At 33.1% G+C, this 14,471-nt stretch overlaps 1 protein-coding gene across 18 annotated transcripts in view; it reads left to right on the plus strand.

Annotated features, from left to right (window-relative positions):
- Positions 1-13,738, plus strand: part of SRSF11 (serine and arginine rich splicing factor 11) — a 40,974-nt gene extending 27,236 nt beyond the window's left edge. For 4 of the 18 annotated variants that reach the window (XM_025051894.1, XM_006919315.3, XM_025051898.1 and 1 more), the window contains 6 exons: positions 1,692-1,773; positions 6,579-6,710; positions 8,987-9,076; positions 11,625-11,720; positions 12,111-12,249; positions 12,354-13,738. In XM_025051894.1, coding sequence (XP_024907662.1) covers positions 1,692-1,773; positions 6,579-6,710; positions 8,987-9,076; positions 11,625-11,720; positions 12,111-12,249; positions 12,354-12,551 — 737 coding nt within the window. In that variant the 3' untranslated portion in view covers positions 12,552-13,738. Of the gene's footprint in view, positions 1-1,691; positions 1,774-6,578; positions 6,711-8,986; positions 9,077-11,033; positions 11,073-11,603; positions 11,721-12,089; positions 12,250-12,353 lie in introns of all 18 variants that reach the window. The other 14 variants (XM_006919317.3, XM_025051895.1, XM_025051900.1 and 11 more) reach the window with 8 other exon arrangements.
- The last annotated feature ends 733 nt before the right edge of the window (positions 13,739-14,471 follow it).

A 14,471-nucleotide genomic window follows, 5' to 3' on the forward strand; every position in this document is an offset into this window, starting at 1 on the left:
ACCAAACATCCGGAAATATCTGGAGACACCTAGTTGTAATGCTGGTACCAATGTATCTAGCAGGTACAAGGCCACAGACATTGCTAAACATCCTTCAACATATAGGACAGGCACCCTCCCCTCCCTTCCAAACACAACGATCGTTCCAAATTGTTAGTAGTGCCTAGGATTATCTAAACTTTGAAGTGATATTTTCGTTGTTTTTAATTAATGGTTTTTGGGTTTTTAATTATTTATGATTGCCTATGTCTGAATAGCCTAATGAATTTTAGTCTTTTATTTGACCAAGAGTACCTCGAGAAGATGCTCCTGTCTTTGCCATTTATTTAAAGAAAAACAAATATCTTACTCTTTGCAGATTGTATTTTTGAGATGGAATGGATGGTTTTATTGTCTGCCTGTATACATTTGGATCTTTGGTCCTGGATTTTTTTTCCCATTAAGTAACGTTTTATTCGTTTTTCATTGTTACTTGTTAGTATATGAGAAGATTTTTAGTAGGCATAGTATTAGGAATGTAATTTTAAAGTATAATGTTCAGTAAACTAATTGCTTTATGTATATTATCTCACTTAATAACAAAATATTAATTAGCCCAAGGTCATATGGCACGCAGTAGGAGCTTTTAAATACACAGCTGAATCTGTGTGACTCCAAACTTAGAACACCATGTAGTAACTGTTTTCTGTTTTCATTGCAAACTCATAACTGGAATGACTAAAAGTGGTTTATGAATTTTTTTTTCTCCGAGATTTTTTTTTGTTAGTGTATTACTAATAATGACATTAACAATAAATTGAATCTTATTAATGAAATGATCTAAATGTGAAAAAGGAATTCACTCTCACTTTGATGATCGTCCATAGGTGCAATGGCTTTAATTCTCTTGTGTAGTCCTAAGTTAAAGAAATTTCTTATGTGTAATTTAAAAATTAGGAAATTGGGACAAATTGTTCTAGATCTATCTCCTACACTTACACAATTGAAAATTGGTGAGGAGAGACAAACAGATCCAAGAGGGCTAGCTTACTAAAATCCAGTTATGTCTCAGTATAGTGAGAACAGTGAATGAATCATGACTTTCTGGATTTCAAAGCCAAATATTGAGCCTACTTACCAACCATTTTGACATAAATATAGATGAATTTATTTAGCAAAGGAGCATAGAGCTACATGGTGAAAAAAGAAACATTTTGCTAGATCAAGAATTTAAAATGTTTATTATGAACTTACTGAATATTTTACAGTCAAGTGTTGATTGTGGAGATGCTATTAATATACAAACATGTGGAAATTAAAGTTTTAATCTGGATGAATTGTGACTATATTGGGGAGAGTATAACCTAGGAATGGAAAAAGGGACTCCTCATTTAGAAATCTCCAAAGAATAATGGATGAGAAAGATTAACCCTTTTCATAGATTGTTTTATGGACGACACTTCACAGCCTCCCAAATCTAAAAATGAAATAGTCAAAGGAACCTTTGGCTAGCTGAAAATCAAAAGTCTAACTGGGTTCTACCAAAAGCCTGGATTATTTGTATCATCACTTCAATAAGCCTCAACATTTTGATTGTGCAATGATCACTTGTACCATTTAAGGATTATACGTAAAAGCTGAAAACTAAAATAAATTCTTAGATTAACTCTTGAGTGGGAAAAATCTGTTTCTTTGATGATTTTTAAATCCAGATAAGAAAGAAGAAAAACGAAGGCACTCGAGGTCAAGGTCACGTTCTAGGAGGAGGAGGACTCCATCATCTTCTAGGCACAGGTTAGCTTGATCATTTTTGGTATTCAGTTGTACTTAACAGCGAAAAATTTCTATATGTCACATCCTTCTTAATTTGCTGCCTGTTCACCTACTAGCTCCTGTTAGCAGAGTATGTAAATGGACGAAAGGTATGAACTAAATATACTGATACTTTAAAACCAAAAAAAATCTAGGAATAGGAACCTGCTGGGACTTGAGCACTAAATTGAATTAGTACTATGGAAAGAATACTGCACTTGAAACTTTTGACTTGAATTCTAGTTCTGGCTTTTCACAGTTCCTGAGACTTAAGTTGGAAGGTCGTATAGATTACCCATCTAACGTGTGAATATTTATTTGCAAATGACAACTTGCTATTCTTTTGAGATCGTTCTTTATATAACTGGGTGAACTAATTGATAGTATCATCCTTTTATCGTACCTAGAGTAAGACTAAGTTTATTCTCTTTTTCCACAGGATATCTCTGTATAAATTTTTAAGGTTCTCTCTAGACCAGTGGCTTTCAAACTTGCTAGTATTGGGACCTCTTTATACTTAGAGAAAATATGAGAACACCAGAGTGTTTATGTTGGTTATAGCTCTTAATATAGACCATATTAAGATTTAAAATAGTCATTTGAAATAAAGATTAGTAAAGCCATTTTTGTTAATACAGCTTTGAAAAAAATCTTTAAAAAAATTAGAAGAGTGACTTTGTTTTACTTTTTTCCAAATCTCTTTAATATTTATAATAGAAGACATACAGGATTCTATATTCAACTTAACTGTGATGTACTTTGGTTACTATATATAGAAAACCACATGAACATAGTTAGAAAAGGGAAAAGTTATAATATTTCGAGATAATTAGAAATAGTAGTCTTTGATCTAACATCAAAACTTGGCAAGTGATAGTTTCTTAAAAGATGGTCGAAATAGGTAGTCCTAAACCATAAATGAACCTTACATATACTATTACATATTTAAAATCGCTCTGTTCTTCCTTACACTTTGAACAGATCTTTTTCTCAGGCATGCTTTTATAAAATTATGCATTGGTGGTTTGCAAAGTAATCAGTTCATTGTGTTATGCAACTTTTCAAATGTTGGCACATTTTGTTATATCAAAAAAGTGACATTTGGTGCTGCTACCACAGATGGCATCAGAAAACCGTTTTAAGTATTAAGAAGCTGTCAAATCATAGTGATAAGTTCAAGTTTTCTAAAATTTTCTCTTTAAAGCTTAGATTTTATCATTGTTGGCAAAATTGAATTATTTTCCTTGAAATGATAGTCTTCATTCATTTTTCAAGAAAATAGCTGCCAAATATCTAAGTTTGGACAACCATAGTCTGCTAGTTTTCCTTTCAAAAAGTAAAGGTGATGATTCATGGAAAAAGCAATCAGTTAAGCTCAAAATTCAATGACTGTCTTACTTGATACAGCCACTGAAGTTTAATAAGTATCAGAAGTATTTTATCCATACTACCATTTTATTGCATAGGATATTGCTCAAGGGACTAGCTTTAATGCTACTAATTAATAATAAAACTGCTTTAATAGTACTCAAGGGACTAGGTTTAATAAAATTAATATTTTTTATTGCTTCATCAAAGACATCCTTAGTGAAAATGATATATTTTTTTGTTTTACTGCAAATGCATACTACAAATGCCAATGAAACATACAGTATACAGTGACTAATAGGGTAGTTTAGTTGCCTCTTAACCTTGATTTATGCTTAGGAGATGCCAGCACTTATACGCCACAATTGCTTTTGCAGCATTAATGCAAGTGTCAACACGGTGCAAAAGGCAGAATGTTATTATTTTGAAAATAATTTTGACCTTATGGACCCCATAGCATTGTCAAGTCATTTCTTAGACTGTGTCTTTGTCCGTTCAGCTGCTGTAATAGAATAGACTGGGTGGCTTATAAATAGCAGATTTATTTGTCACAGTTCTGAAGACTAGGAAGCCAAAGATCAAGGTGCTGACAGATTGGTTACTGGTGGGGACCCACTTCCCTGTTTATGGTGGGTCATTTTTCAACTGTGTCCTCATGTAGTGGAATGGGCCCAAGAGGTTCTCAGATCTTTTTCAGAAGGATATTACTCCTATTACTACTCCTGTTCGTGAAAGCTGTACCCTCTTGACCCAGCCACCTTCCAAAGGCCCCACCCACCTCAAAATATATTACAGTGGGGATTAGGTTTCACATAAGAATTTTGGAAAGGACACAGACATTCAGAATATAACAAAATGTTACATAGTTGTCTGTCCTATCTGGTATATTTGTTTTTTATTTTCTGTCCCTTACCTTCCCCCAGCTTGTCTCATTCTCAAAGTCATGTCACAACTATGTTAAACCTTGAGAAGCTCCCTAATGCCTTAATAAGGTGGTAAATAACACCTAAAATGGCATTCAGGATTTTTTACTATTTACCCTAATTTTTCTTTCCACACTTGTCATTTACCACTCCAAACCAGTGAACCACAGTACTACTTGCTAGAATACATCATTTTCTTTATGCCTCCACGTTTTTGCTCATGATGTTCTTTTCTGCCTGATGCTCTTTTTCCATATCTTCACCTCCACCCGAGGAAGTCTTTTTTCTTTGTTAAAAATGCAGCTAAAATTTCACTCTTACGTGAAATGTTGGTACTTCTTAGATCTAGGACAGTGCTCTCTTAGCTCACTATCTCCTTTGGATATGGCTTTTTCTTCTGTATATATACCAAGTACATCCTAGGGCTCTAAAATTTTAATTTGAATTATTTTAATATGACCAGTGGGAAATAGTAGTGAAAACATTTATTTCCCTGAACTAAGTGTTTTTTAGACACTTGTAATAACATATCATAACAGATAATTATTATAGGTTGTAGTACCTCAAGCATCTTGGCATATAAAAATGACCATTACTTTCAGTAGGCTTTTTTATTTAATTAGATACATAATATGCTAATCCCTGATTTTCTCATTTTTTCTTTTTAAAGTTCATAGAAATAGCGTGTTAAAATGGCTCTGAAGTACATGACTCTTGAAAAATAAGTTTCTCTGGACCTTATAGTAAATAAGATCGATGCGGTACCTCCTCTTAATAGCTTTTAAAAACTATTTTATATTATTAATCACTATTTAGAAAGAAACCTGTAAGCGTGAGCTTTTGATTTTTTTCTTCATCTTTTTTATGTGTGTGCATTCGAGGTAGGAAAAAATATGTAACTCAGTTTAGCTGAAATGATTGACTTAAATTTTTCTTAAAACCAAAATCCTCAAAATATGAGTAGTACTTAATTCTAATAACATTAATTTTTGTTTTTCAGAAATTTTTTTAACTTAAGAAAATGATTCTGATATTTTATAGGGTCAGTATTTCACTCAGTATATTACTAGTACCTTTTATTGAAATCAGGCACTGTAGTAATTGCTCAAGGGTACAGTGATGAATAAGATAGATATACTTTATGGAGCTTACAGAAAGGTAGGTAAGTATTACATGAAAATTTCCGAGGATATAGACAAGTTATTGAAAGGGAATTGTTTTAGTTAATAATTTTCATATATAATCAAAACTAAGAATTGATTAAAATAAAAATTTATTGGATTTGATAAGATACTAGTGATAAATTTTGAAACAGCTATTAGAGAATGATGGCAACAGAAGTTATATTGGTACATCAGTAAGAAAGAAGGGGGTCTATATTTAATGTACATGCCTACACTATGGCATAGCACTGGACTTTCTAATTCCATTTAAATTACAAGTATTCTGTGATGTAACTGCTATTGTTTTTCTTTGCTGAATAGGCCAAAGAGGTCAAATAAAGAATGCTCTAAGTTTGCTAGCTTATAAATGAGATCGAATATAAGTCTTTTCTATTTTAAAATGTCCATCCTCTGGCACTCTGAAAGAATGAAAGCAAAAAGTTTAGACCGTATTTAAAATTTTCCCTAGAAAGAAGTTGATTTTCTAGAAGTTAAATGATTAAGTCTAAGCAAAAGATTGCAATTTGTTTTTTAATCTTAAAATAGAAGAGAATAAGACGGAAGGAGGATCAATGACACCATCAAAAGGTTAATTGTACTTAAATTCTGGAAGAAAAAAATATAGGATGGGGTGGAGTAGTGGAAGGAAGAGAGTATTTTGTCACATGATGGAAATAAATAATCGTGTAGAGAGAGCGAGGGGAATGGGAGTAAAAGGCAATTTGTACTGAATTGTATAAATCTGTAATAAGGCATGCATTGCTCTTAAATTGTAAATTAAAGAATTAAGATATTTCAGAGAATAACAAATAGAAATTGTAGAAGGGAGCCAAGTGGTTTCAATTTCTAAAATGGGACTAATAATGGTACCTACTTTATAGGCTTATCATGACTTAGTGTCTGTAAAGTGTGAAGTAAGCATGTATAAGTATTTGATAATTGATTTAACCTGCGTAGTGAGGAATCAGATACATTCTAAAATGCTGTATAATGTGGAAGATGATACAAATGAATTGGGTATTTTGTTTGTTTGGTTTGTTTTTTGTTTTGTTTTCCTCTAGCAGTATTTTTAAGTTTAGAGTTCTAGTTTCTGTGGGCATAGAAGGATTAATTTGATAGGTTGATCAAAAGGTGTTACATATTTATAGGGTGTCAAAAATGTTTATTGTATAAACTAAATAAATGATGGCAGCAAGTGGCAGGAAGTTACCCCTATGTATTGATGGTTAGCTCATATATCTGAGCCTTTTCTCTGATACTAGATGAAATAGTCGCAAACAGAACTAATCTTTTTACATGTTACATATGTGTTGGTTTTCTTTTGCTTTATTAGGCGGTCAAGAAGCAGATCGAGAAGGAGATCACATTCTAAGTCAAGGAGTAGGCGACGATCCAAAAGTCCAAGACGGAGAAGATCTCATTCCAGAGAAAGAGGTAGAAGGTCAAGGAGCACATCAAAAACCAGGTATAGTAAACTTACTAACATTGGGTGGGAAGACAAATTTTAGAGTTCTCAAGACCCCAAGTACTGTGCTCCTTAAATGACTAAAGAGGTATGGTAATGGGAGATAGGCCTAAAGTTCGATGAGGCTGATACTTGCTTTCTTGTGTTTCTTTGTAAATTTGAGATTTCTACTTAGAGCCGAAGGCCTAGGTAATATTTCTTTGCAGTAAAAATTCTTAATTGTCTTTCATTTTCTTCTTTCCACTCAACCACTGCTTAAGATTTAGTGCTACCAGAATTTCCTCATGGTATGCCAAAGAGTTTATGGCAGACAGCCATGTTTTAATTCATCTTTACATATCTCATCATCAACACTTTTTAAATATTTATTAAGATTTGCTATATGCCAGAGATTGAATTATGCTTCAAGAGGCTTTTATCCCATGATTTGGGACCAGTGGATAGTTAAAGTGAGGGTTCATTAAAAAACAAATATCCCCACCATAACATTTTAAACATGCATTTAGAAATTTTTTTTTTTATTTAAGGACAAACCTTTTAAATTAGTATGCCTCATCTTGAGAAAAGCATACTAAATCTGTTTTTTCATTTGAACCATCTTTAAAGTAGAAAGAGAACTCCTGTCAGTTGAAAAGTTCCTAGATTTTGTTTTTTTATGATTGTCACGCAGTTTCAGAACACATTTTTTTTTTAGCAGCTGTTCTTTATCTCTTTATGAAATCTGAGTTAATTTTCTGGAAGCAGCTCTTTATACTACTTTATCCATTTATATATTTAATTATGTATTTAAAATATAGAACAGCAGGAGGCCAACGAAATTTATTCTTGGAAATAAAGCATATAACTCAGAGGTTCTGGGATACCTTTACTGAGTGATCAACCTGTAACAAGGCTTTGAGTCATGTTTTACAGAGTGGGTCATCTGCTAATTCAGTCAAATAAGCATGCTTAATGAAGCATCTGTCACACAAAGAGGAATTAGGCATTTCTTTCCTCAAGGACCTTTCTTTGTACTAGGAGAGAGATGAAATGTAATTACAAAGGAAGGGCTCTTGCTAGCATTAACTTCTGATAGATTTGACTAGACCAATGAGGGGCATGATTTCAGGTAGAGACTATTGTTTACAGAATTAGAATGAGTTCTTGAAATAGTAAGTATTTTGGTAGGAGGACCAGGAAATAAGGTCACAAAATAACAGACAAAAGGCTTTTTTGTTCACACATAGAAGTTTGTACCTAATCCAGGAAGCAGTGGGAATGGATTGAAAAGTGATGAACAAGGAGTTAATGTTTTCAAGTTTAAAAGGATTTCTGATAATAGGATCAATTTGTAGAAAATGTGACTGGACCCCTTAAGGGACTGTTAAAGTAATGCTAAGAATTAGATGATAAAGACTTTAATGAAGAGAGAGGATAATTGATGGAGCAGGGTGACCAAAGAAAGGAGGAAATGAAATAAAGAATATAGAGTGGAGGAATTAGTTTAGAGCAACAAAAGAGATATTTTAATCTCTAAAATTATAGCATAGTTAAGGATGGACATGTACGTATGTGTTGTTTCTGAGTGAAGGGACTTCTCATTCAATGAATATATTGCTTACCCTTTGCCTAGAGTCTTGGGGAGATGGTGATGTTAGGGGGGAAAAAATTCTCTGGAAAATAAATAAAAGTAAAATTACAGAAAGCTGTGAAAAGATTTAGAGTTGGTATAGTGCTAGTACCAGTCCATTATGATGGGATATTTTTTCTAATAGCACTGAGTAGCCCGGAATCAGTAGCAGCAGGGAAAAGGGTAGAAAGTAGACTTGGTCTGTGAAAGAGGTTAACATGGGGTGTATACTTTGGAAGAATATTGATGCTTAGTTTCAGTAGTGCATTATAGGTTTTGGTCTGAGCATAGAACCATAGTGGATTTGGAAACAAATCAGCTGAGAGAAAAAAGACTGTTGAAGAGCCTAGAGTCAGTTATTATAACTATTAATGATTATGCCAAACATACCAAGAAACTGGCCAACAACGTCTTTTATTATTTACGTGCCAAATAGTCTACATTGTTCTATTGGAGGGAGGTTTTATGTAGAATAGCCAGAAAATAGGTTTATTTGTTTTTTTTACCACAAATAAGACCACTTGAGTTATTTCTGTATTTCTAATAGAATAACATTCATATTTTAAGAATGGAGTTAGATCTCACTGTGCTTTTGTTTTTATTTGTAGTGCTATATAAATTTATATTAGCTGAAACTTCTAATGTATTCATAAATTGTGTTCATTAGAGACAAAAAGAAAGAAGACAAAGAAAAGAAACGTTCCAAAACACCACCAAAAAGTTATAGCACAGCCAGACGGTCCAGAAGTGCAAGCAGGTAAGGCTTTATGAATTCTTGGAATTATTTTAAACTTTGTTTGCAAGGATATCAGTAGGCTGTGAACACTGGATATTTTCCAGTAAATTGATGTATACTTCATTGTCAACATTTCTTAAAGGCAGTTTATGAAGAATAACCTGAAGTTCATCTTTTTATTTACTTAATATTTGTGGTGTAGAATATATTTGAAATAACATGGAAATCAACTGAGATCTGTTTTTATGTTTGTTATATACATTTGTCATCTTGATTTGAATTACTATATTATAGTAAGTTATATTTAAAATATCCACATATTAATACTCAAAAGAATTTTTTCCCTGTATATAGTGACTCATTGATAAAATAATGGCAGGCAATGCAAGTTCTAATTTGTGTCTTAGATCAGTAGTTTTGTCTTTAGCCTGCCATAGTGAAAATTCAGTGTTGCAAACTTTATGCCACAGGAATATATTTTTCACACTTAACATTGGAATTTTTATGAAATTAGGGCTAGCCATGCTTAATTCCATTTTCTTCCAGTCTTGTTTACACATTTTGCTTCGATGTTTTTCTTAATCTTGATTGTTTAAATGCTAGGAGGATCATACTGTATACAAAAATGAACTCAAAATGGATGAAAGACCTAAATGTAAAACCTGAAACTCATAGAAGAAAATATAGAAGTAAATTTTCATGACCTTGGATTTGACAATGGTTTCCTAGATATGACACCGAAAGCATAAGAAAGATAAATTGGAGGTCATCAAAATTAAAAATTTCTGTTCTTTTTTATTTCAAAGAACACTGTCAAGAAAGTAAAGACAAACCAGAGTGGTAGAAAATAGCAAATTATATATCCAAAAAGGGATCAAGAATAAAGAATTGTTAGAACTCAATCATAGAAAGACAGACAACCCAGTTGAAAAATGGGCAAAGGGTCTGAATTGTCATTTCTCCAAAAAAGATATGCAGGTGTCCAATAAGCACACGAAAGGATATACAACGTTAGTTAATCAAAAAGACTCCTGATAACTAGCGTTGGTGAGCATGTGGAGAAACTGGGACTCTGTCTGTTGCTGGTGTGAATGTAAAATGGTGCAGCTGCTTTGAAAAACAATTTGCCAATTCCTTAAAAAGGTAACAGTTTTTTGACATAGTTTCACTCCTAGGGATAAACCCAAGAGAAATAAAAACATGTGCACACAGAACCTGTACGTGATAAGAAGCATTATTCATAATAACCGAAAAGTCAACCCAAATGTACATTAACTAACATGGGTACAAAATGATACATCTATACAGTGAAGTATCCAGCATTAAAAAGAAACAAAGTACTGAAACGTGTTAAAATATGGACAAGCTTTGAAAACTTGTGAGATGAAAGATGTCAGTCACAAAGGGCCACAAATTGTATGATTCCATTTATAAGAAATGGGTAGAATGAGTAAATCTATAAAGACAGAAAGTAGATCAGTGGTTGGGATGTGATAGCTAAAGGGTATGGGGTTTCTTTTCAGGGTGAGGAGTATTTTTTATAAAAGGTAAATACTGTCATCCCTGGGTAGCCATGAGGGATTGATTCCAGAACCCCTTGTGAATACCATAAGTCCCATATATTAAGCGGTGTAGAATAATGTGTACAGTCAGCCCTTTGCATCCATGGGTGGGAAACCTGCAGATACAGAGAGCCAATTATGTATAAAAAAGAAAATGAAACCAGATGTAAGTGCTCGAGATAAATGCCGAACTAGGTCTGAGGGGTAGGTTGCAAAAGGGCATAAAAGATAGGACATGCTACATGTATTTTTCTTGCCTTAATAATTGGAGGGGTTTTTTTTGGTTTGTTTGTTTGTTTTGCTTATTGCTTTATTTAATGTACTTATTCCTAAGCACCTTATCCTGCTTAACTATTGTATCTCACTCTAAGGCATTTTCTGTAAGTTTTTATTGACTACCTATTATGTATCTACAGCTGTGCTATAATCTGTCAAGAGGCATGGAAATATAATAGGTAATATTAAGCATCTCTTCCGTTTAGGGAATTTGGAGATAGGTTACACAAAGCAGTAGCAAAGAGTATGCTGTATACAATCCTGCCAAACTTAATATTTGGTGAATAAATAGTTGTGTGTAATGTTTCCAGGACCCTAGTGATGGGGGCGGAGGGGGGGTGAAGGTCATAGCTGTAAAGGTTAAAAAAAAAGAAATAAAAAGCTTCATTCCGAAACCAGATAACTAAAAATAGGGAGTTTTAATTTTGACTATTTTGTTTGTGCCTAAATCATATGGTCATCTTGCAAATCCTAGTAACTTTAGAGAATAGTAACAGAAGCAGAATATTAAAAAAAAAGAAAGCCACAATTTAAAGGGAGGACAAAAGGCTGTACATCTTAAACACTAGTTGCTCATAGCTGGGCTGGGGGGACATGGTTTGCTGAAGAAGGAATGTTACCATTAACTCTAATTTTATCTAGTGATTTGAAAGTAATGTAGCTCTATCATAGACACATCTGCTGTGATATGTCTGTATTTTAAAGTCTAGTTTGTACATTTATGGTTTTAGAGAGAGACGACGGCGAAGAAGCAGGAGTGGCACAAGATCTCCTAAAAAGCCTCGGTCTCCTAAAAGAAAACTGTCTCGCTCACCATCCCCTAGGAGGTAAGAACATTAAGGATTTCTTTTATATTTTTCAGAAGCTATCAGTCTTTGTTTTAAAAACTGTCCTAGAGTTTGTCTTTCTTTTCAGTAAAGTGCTTCTGAATGTGCCAGTATATTCCCTTTATGTCTTGAGACTGTGTTATAATAAGCACTGATGAGATTTTGGGCATTTTAGACCTATAAAACCAAGTCACAGTCTTGCCTGTGTTACTGTGCACAGCTTGTATCCAGTTTTGAAATTGGGTTTTTGCTATACTCTTTCTATCATGTGAGCTTGGGTCAAGCTCACCATCTAAACAAGTTTAAACTTAGCGCTACATTTACAGGTGAAACTTCTCAAGTGTTTCTTTAAAGCACCTTTTTTTTTAGAACATTTTACTGTCATCCTAGACATAAAAAGGAGAAGAAGAAAGATAAAGACAAAGAAAGAGGCAGAGATGAAAGAGAACGATCGACAAGCAAGAAGAAGAAAAGTAAAGATAAGGAAAAGGATCGGGAAAGAAAATCAGAGAGTGATAAAGATGTAAAAGTATGTTTACAAACTAATTTATTTTGGTATTTTGGGTGGTACTAGTACTTGTAAGAAGTTATTTTTCTGTGAAGACACTTATTTTATTATTCTCCTTGGCAAAGCAGGTTACACGGGATTACGATGAAGAGGAACAGGGGTATGACAGCGAGAAAGAGAAAAAAGAGGAGAAGAAACCAACAGAACCAGGTTCCCCTAAAACAAAAGAATGTTCTGTGGAAAAGGGAACTAGTGATTCACTAAGAGAATCCAAAGTGAATGGAGATGACCATCATGAAGAAGACATGGATATGAGTGACTGAATATTGCCTCCAGGGGAATCCAACTGTATACGTGCATCAGTGTCATTCCTTTGTGTGATTTCTTAATGCTGTATTTGTTCATCTCAAACCTAGATGTATACAGCTCTGAGTTATAAATGGTTATAAAGCTCCTGATATTGATATTAGTTATTTACCTCCAAAAGCTTTTAGAAAATGAAACATGGGTAACCAGTTCTTGACATGGTGAAATCTGATTGAGTAACCAAGCAGTTTTACTATTCTGGTGCTGCTTCATAACAAAAATGAAAAGCTGCATGCATCTACAGCAGGCATGGATTGTTTATGTTGTATGATCTCCTTTATTAAGTAAGTTCACTTAATAGTATTTCTAGAATTTGATACATTGCCGTAATAGAGCCATGTAGGGAATGCACTGATTGCATGTTAATTGTGGCAGGAATATCCTAAATGTCATTAAAATCCTCCAACATGATGGATCTACTTATGGTCTTGTTTGTTGACATGACAAAATAACATTCTTATAGTTACATCTGGAAATAAGCATTTGAAATAGATAATCCTTTAAGCCTTGTGGCTAAATTTTTGTGGCTTTTGTTTAACTTTGAAAGGTTATATATGCACTAACCTTTTTTGATGGCTAATTAGGCTTTAATTACAGAAACAAGATTTCAATTGAAACTGTCTTTGGCAGTGAGTAAATAGCATATTTTGGAGTAGAGTTGTATACTTTTTCATAAGGTGTTTGGGAATTTTTTTTTCCTGAAATAATTTATTCCACACCTACATCAGTGAAAGCTAGCTGCCTATCCTGAGTCCATCTGTAAAAGTATCTCGTCCTGATTTTCAATTTTCCACTTTTATTAATTTGTTTTAATCTCAGCGTTGGAAAAAGGGGGTAGTGCATTTTAAATCGACCTTCATATGCTTTTAAAATAAGACAAATGTACTTGATAATGTACTTTTTATTTGATCTCAAGTTGTATAAAACCAATAAATTTGTGTTACTGTTACTGCAGTAGTAATCTTACGCACACAGTGATTCCATGTTAAATGCAAAGTAGTTAGGCAACTGTTTTCTTAGTTACAGGAGTTTCAGGCTTCACTTTTGTGCAGTAAAAGCAAAAGTAGGCTACAGTCTGTGCCATGTTGATGTACAGTTTCTGAAATTGTTTTACAAGACTTTGATAATAAAACCTTTAAACTTATGTTTATGTTCTTGTAAAACTATTTGTATTTATTTACAAGCTGTTGAATGTATGACCTTTACCTCATTCATTTTACAAATCAAGTTCTTTCCTTTCAATCCACATATTTACATATAAAAAATCCACTGTAATGATTAGTTACCATCAGAATTGTCAGGTGGTTTAATTTCTATCTAAAACAGTGTTTCTTAGTGTAATTTTTTTTCTCATATCTTGGCTATAGGAATTTGGTTGAGTAAAGCAATGAACTTTACCATAAACAGATAATCTCACCTATATCTAGTAAATTTATATTTTCAGTGAAATCTGTTTTCCTTTGCTGGAATAGTATAGCAATTGTCAATGGTATGTATCCACTGTATAATACTAAATAGTATATTTATTCATTTATGAAATGAGTGTAAGGGACTGGGATTAAGAGGTAAACGAGACTTGGAATTACAGCTTTTAAATCCAAGTTTGATTATAATTTTTTTAACTTTTAAAAACATAGAGAAAAGCAGCATTGTTTTTACAGTTTGTAGTTAACTTTTTAAAGATTTTATCTAAATGAATTTTGTCTGTAGTTAAAGGAGTTCTAGTAATGGTCCTAAAAATCACTGCATTTTTAAACAGTTGAATGCAAATGATATTTGTTTAAACTTATAAAAACTTTTTTAATAGATAAAGGTTGAACCATATGCCATTTTTGTAAGTCAAAACAAGTAAAATATTGGTAGTTTCACTTGGGTAA

Source organism: Pteropus alecto, unplaced genomic scaffold (genome assembly GCF_000325575.1).
Source record: "Pteropus alecto unplaced genomic scaffold, ASM32557v1 scaffold25, whole genome shotgun sequence".
Classification (NCBI taxonomy): domain Eukaryota; kingdom Metazoa; phylum Chordata; class Mammalia; order Chiroptera; family Pteropodidae; genus Pteropus; species Pteropus alecto.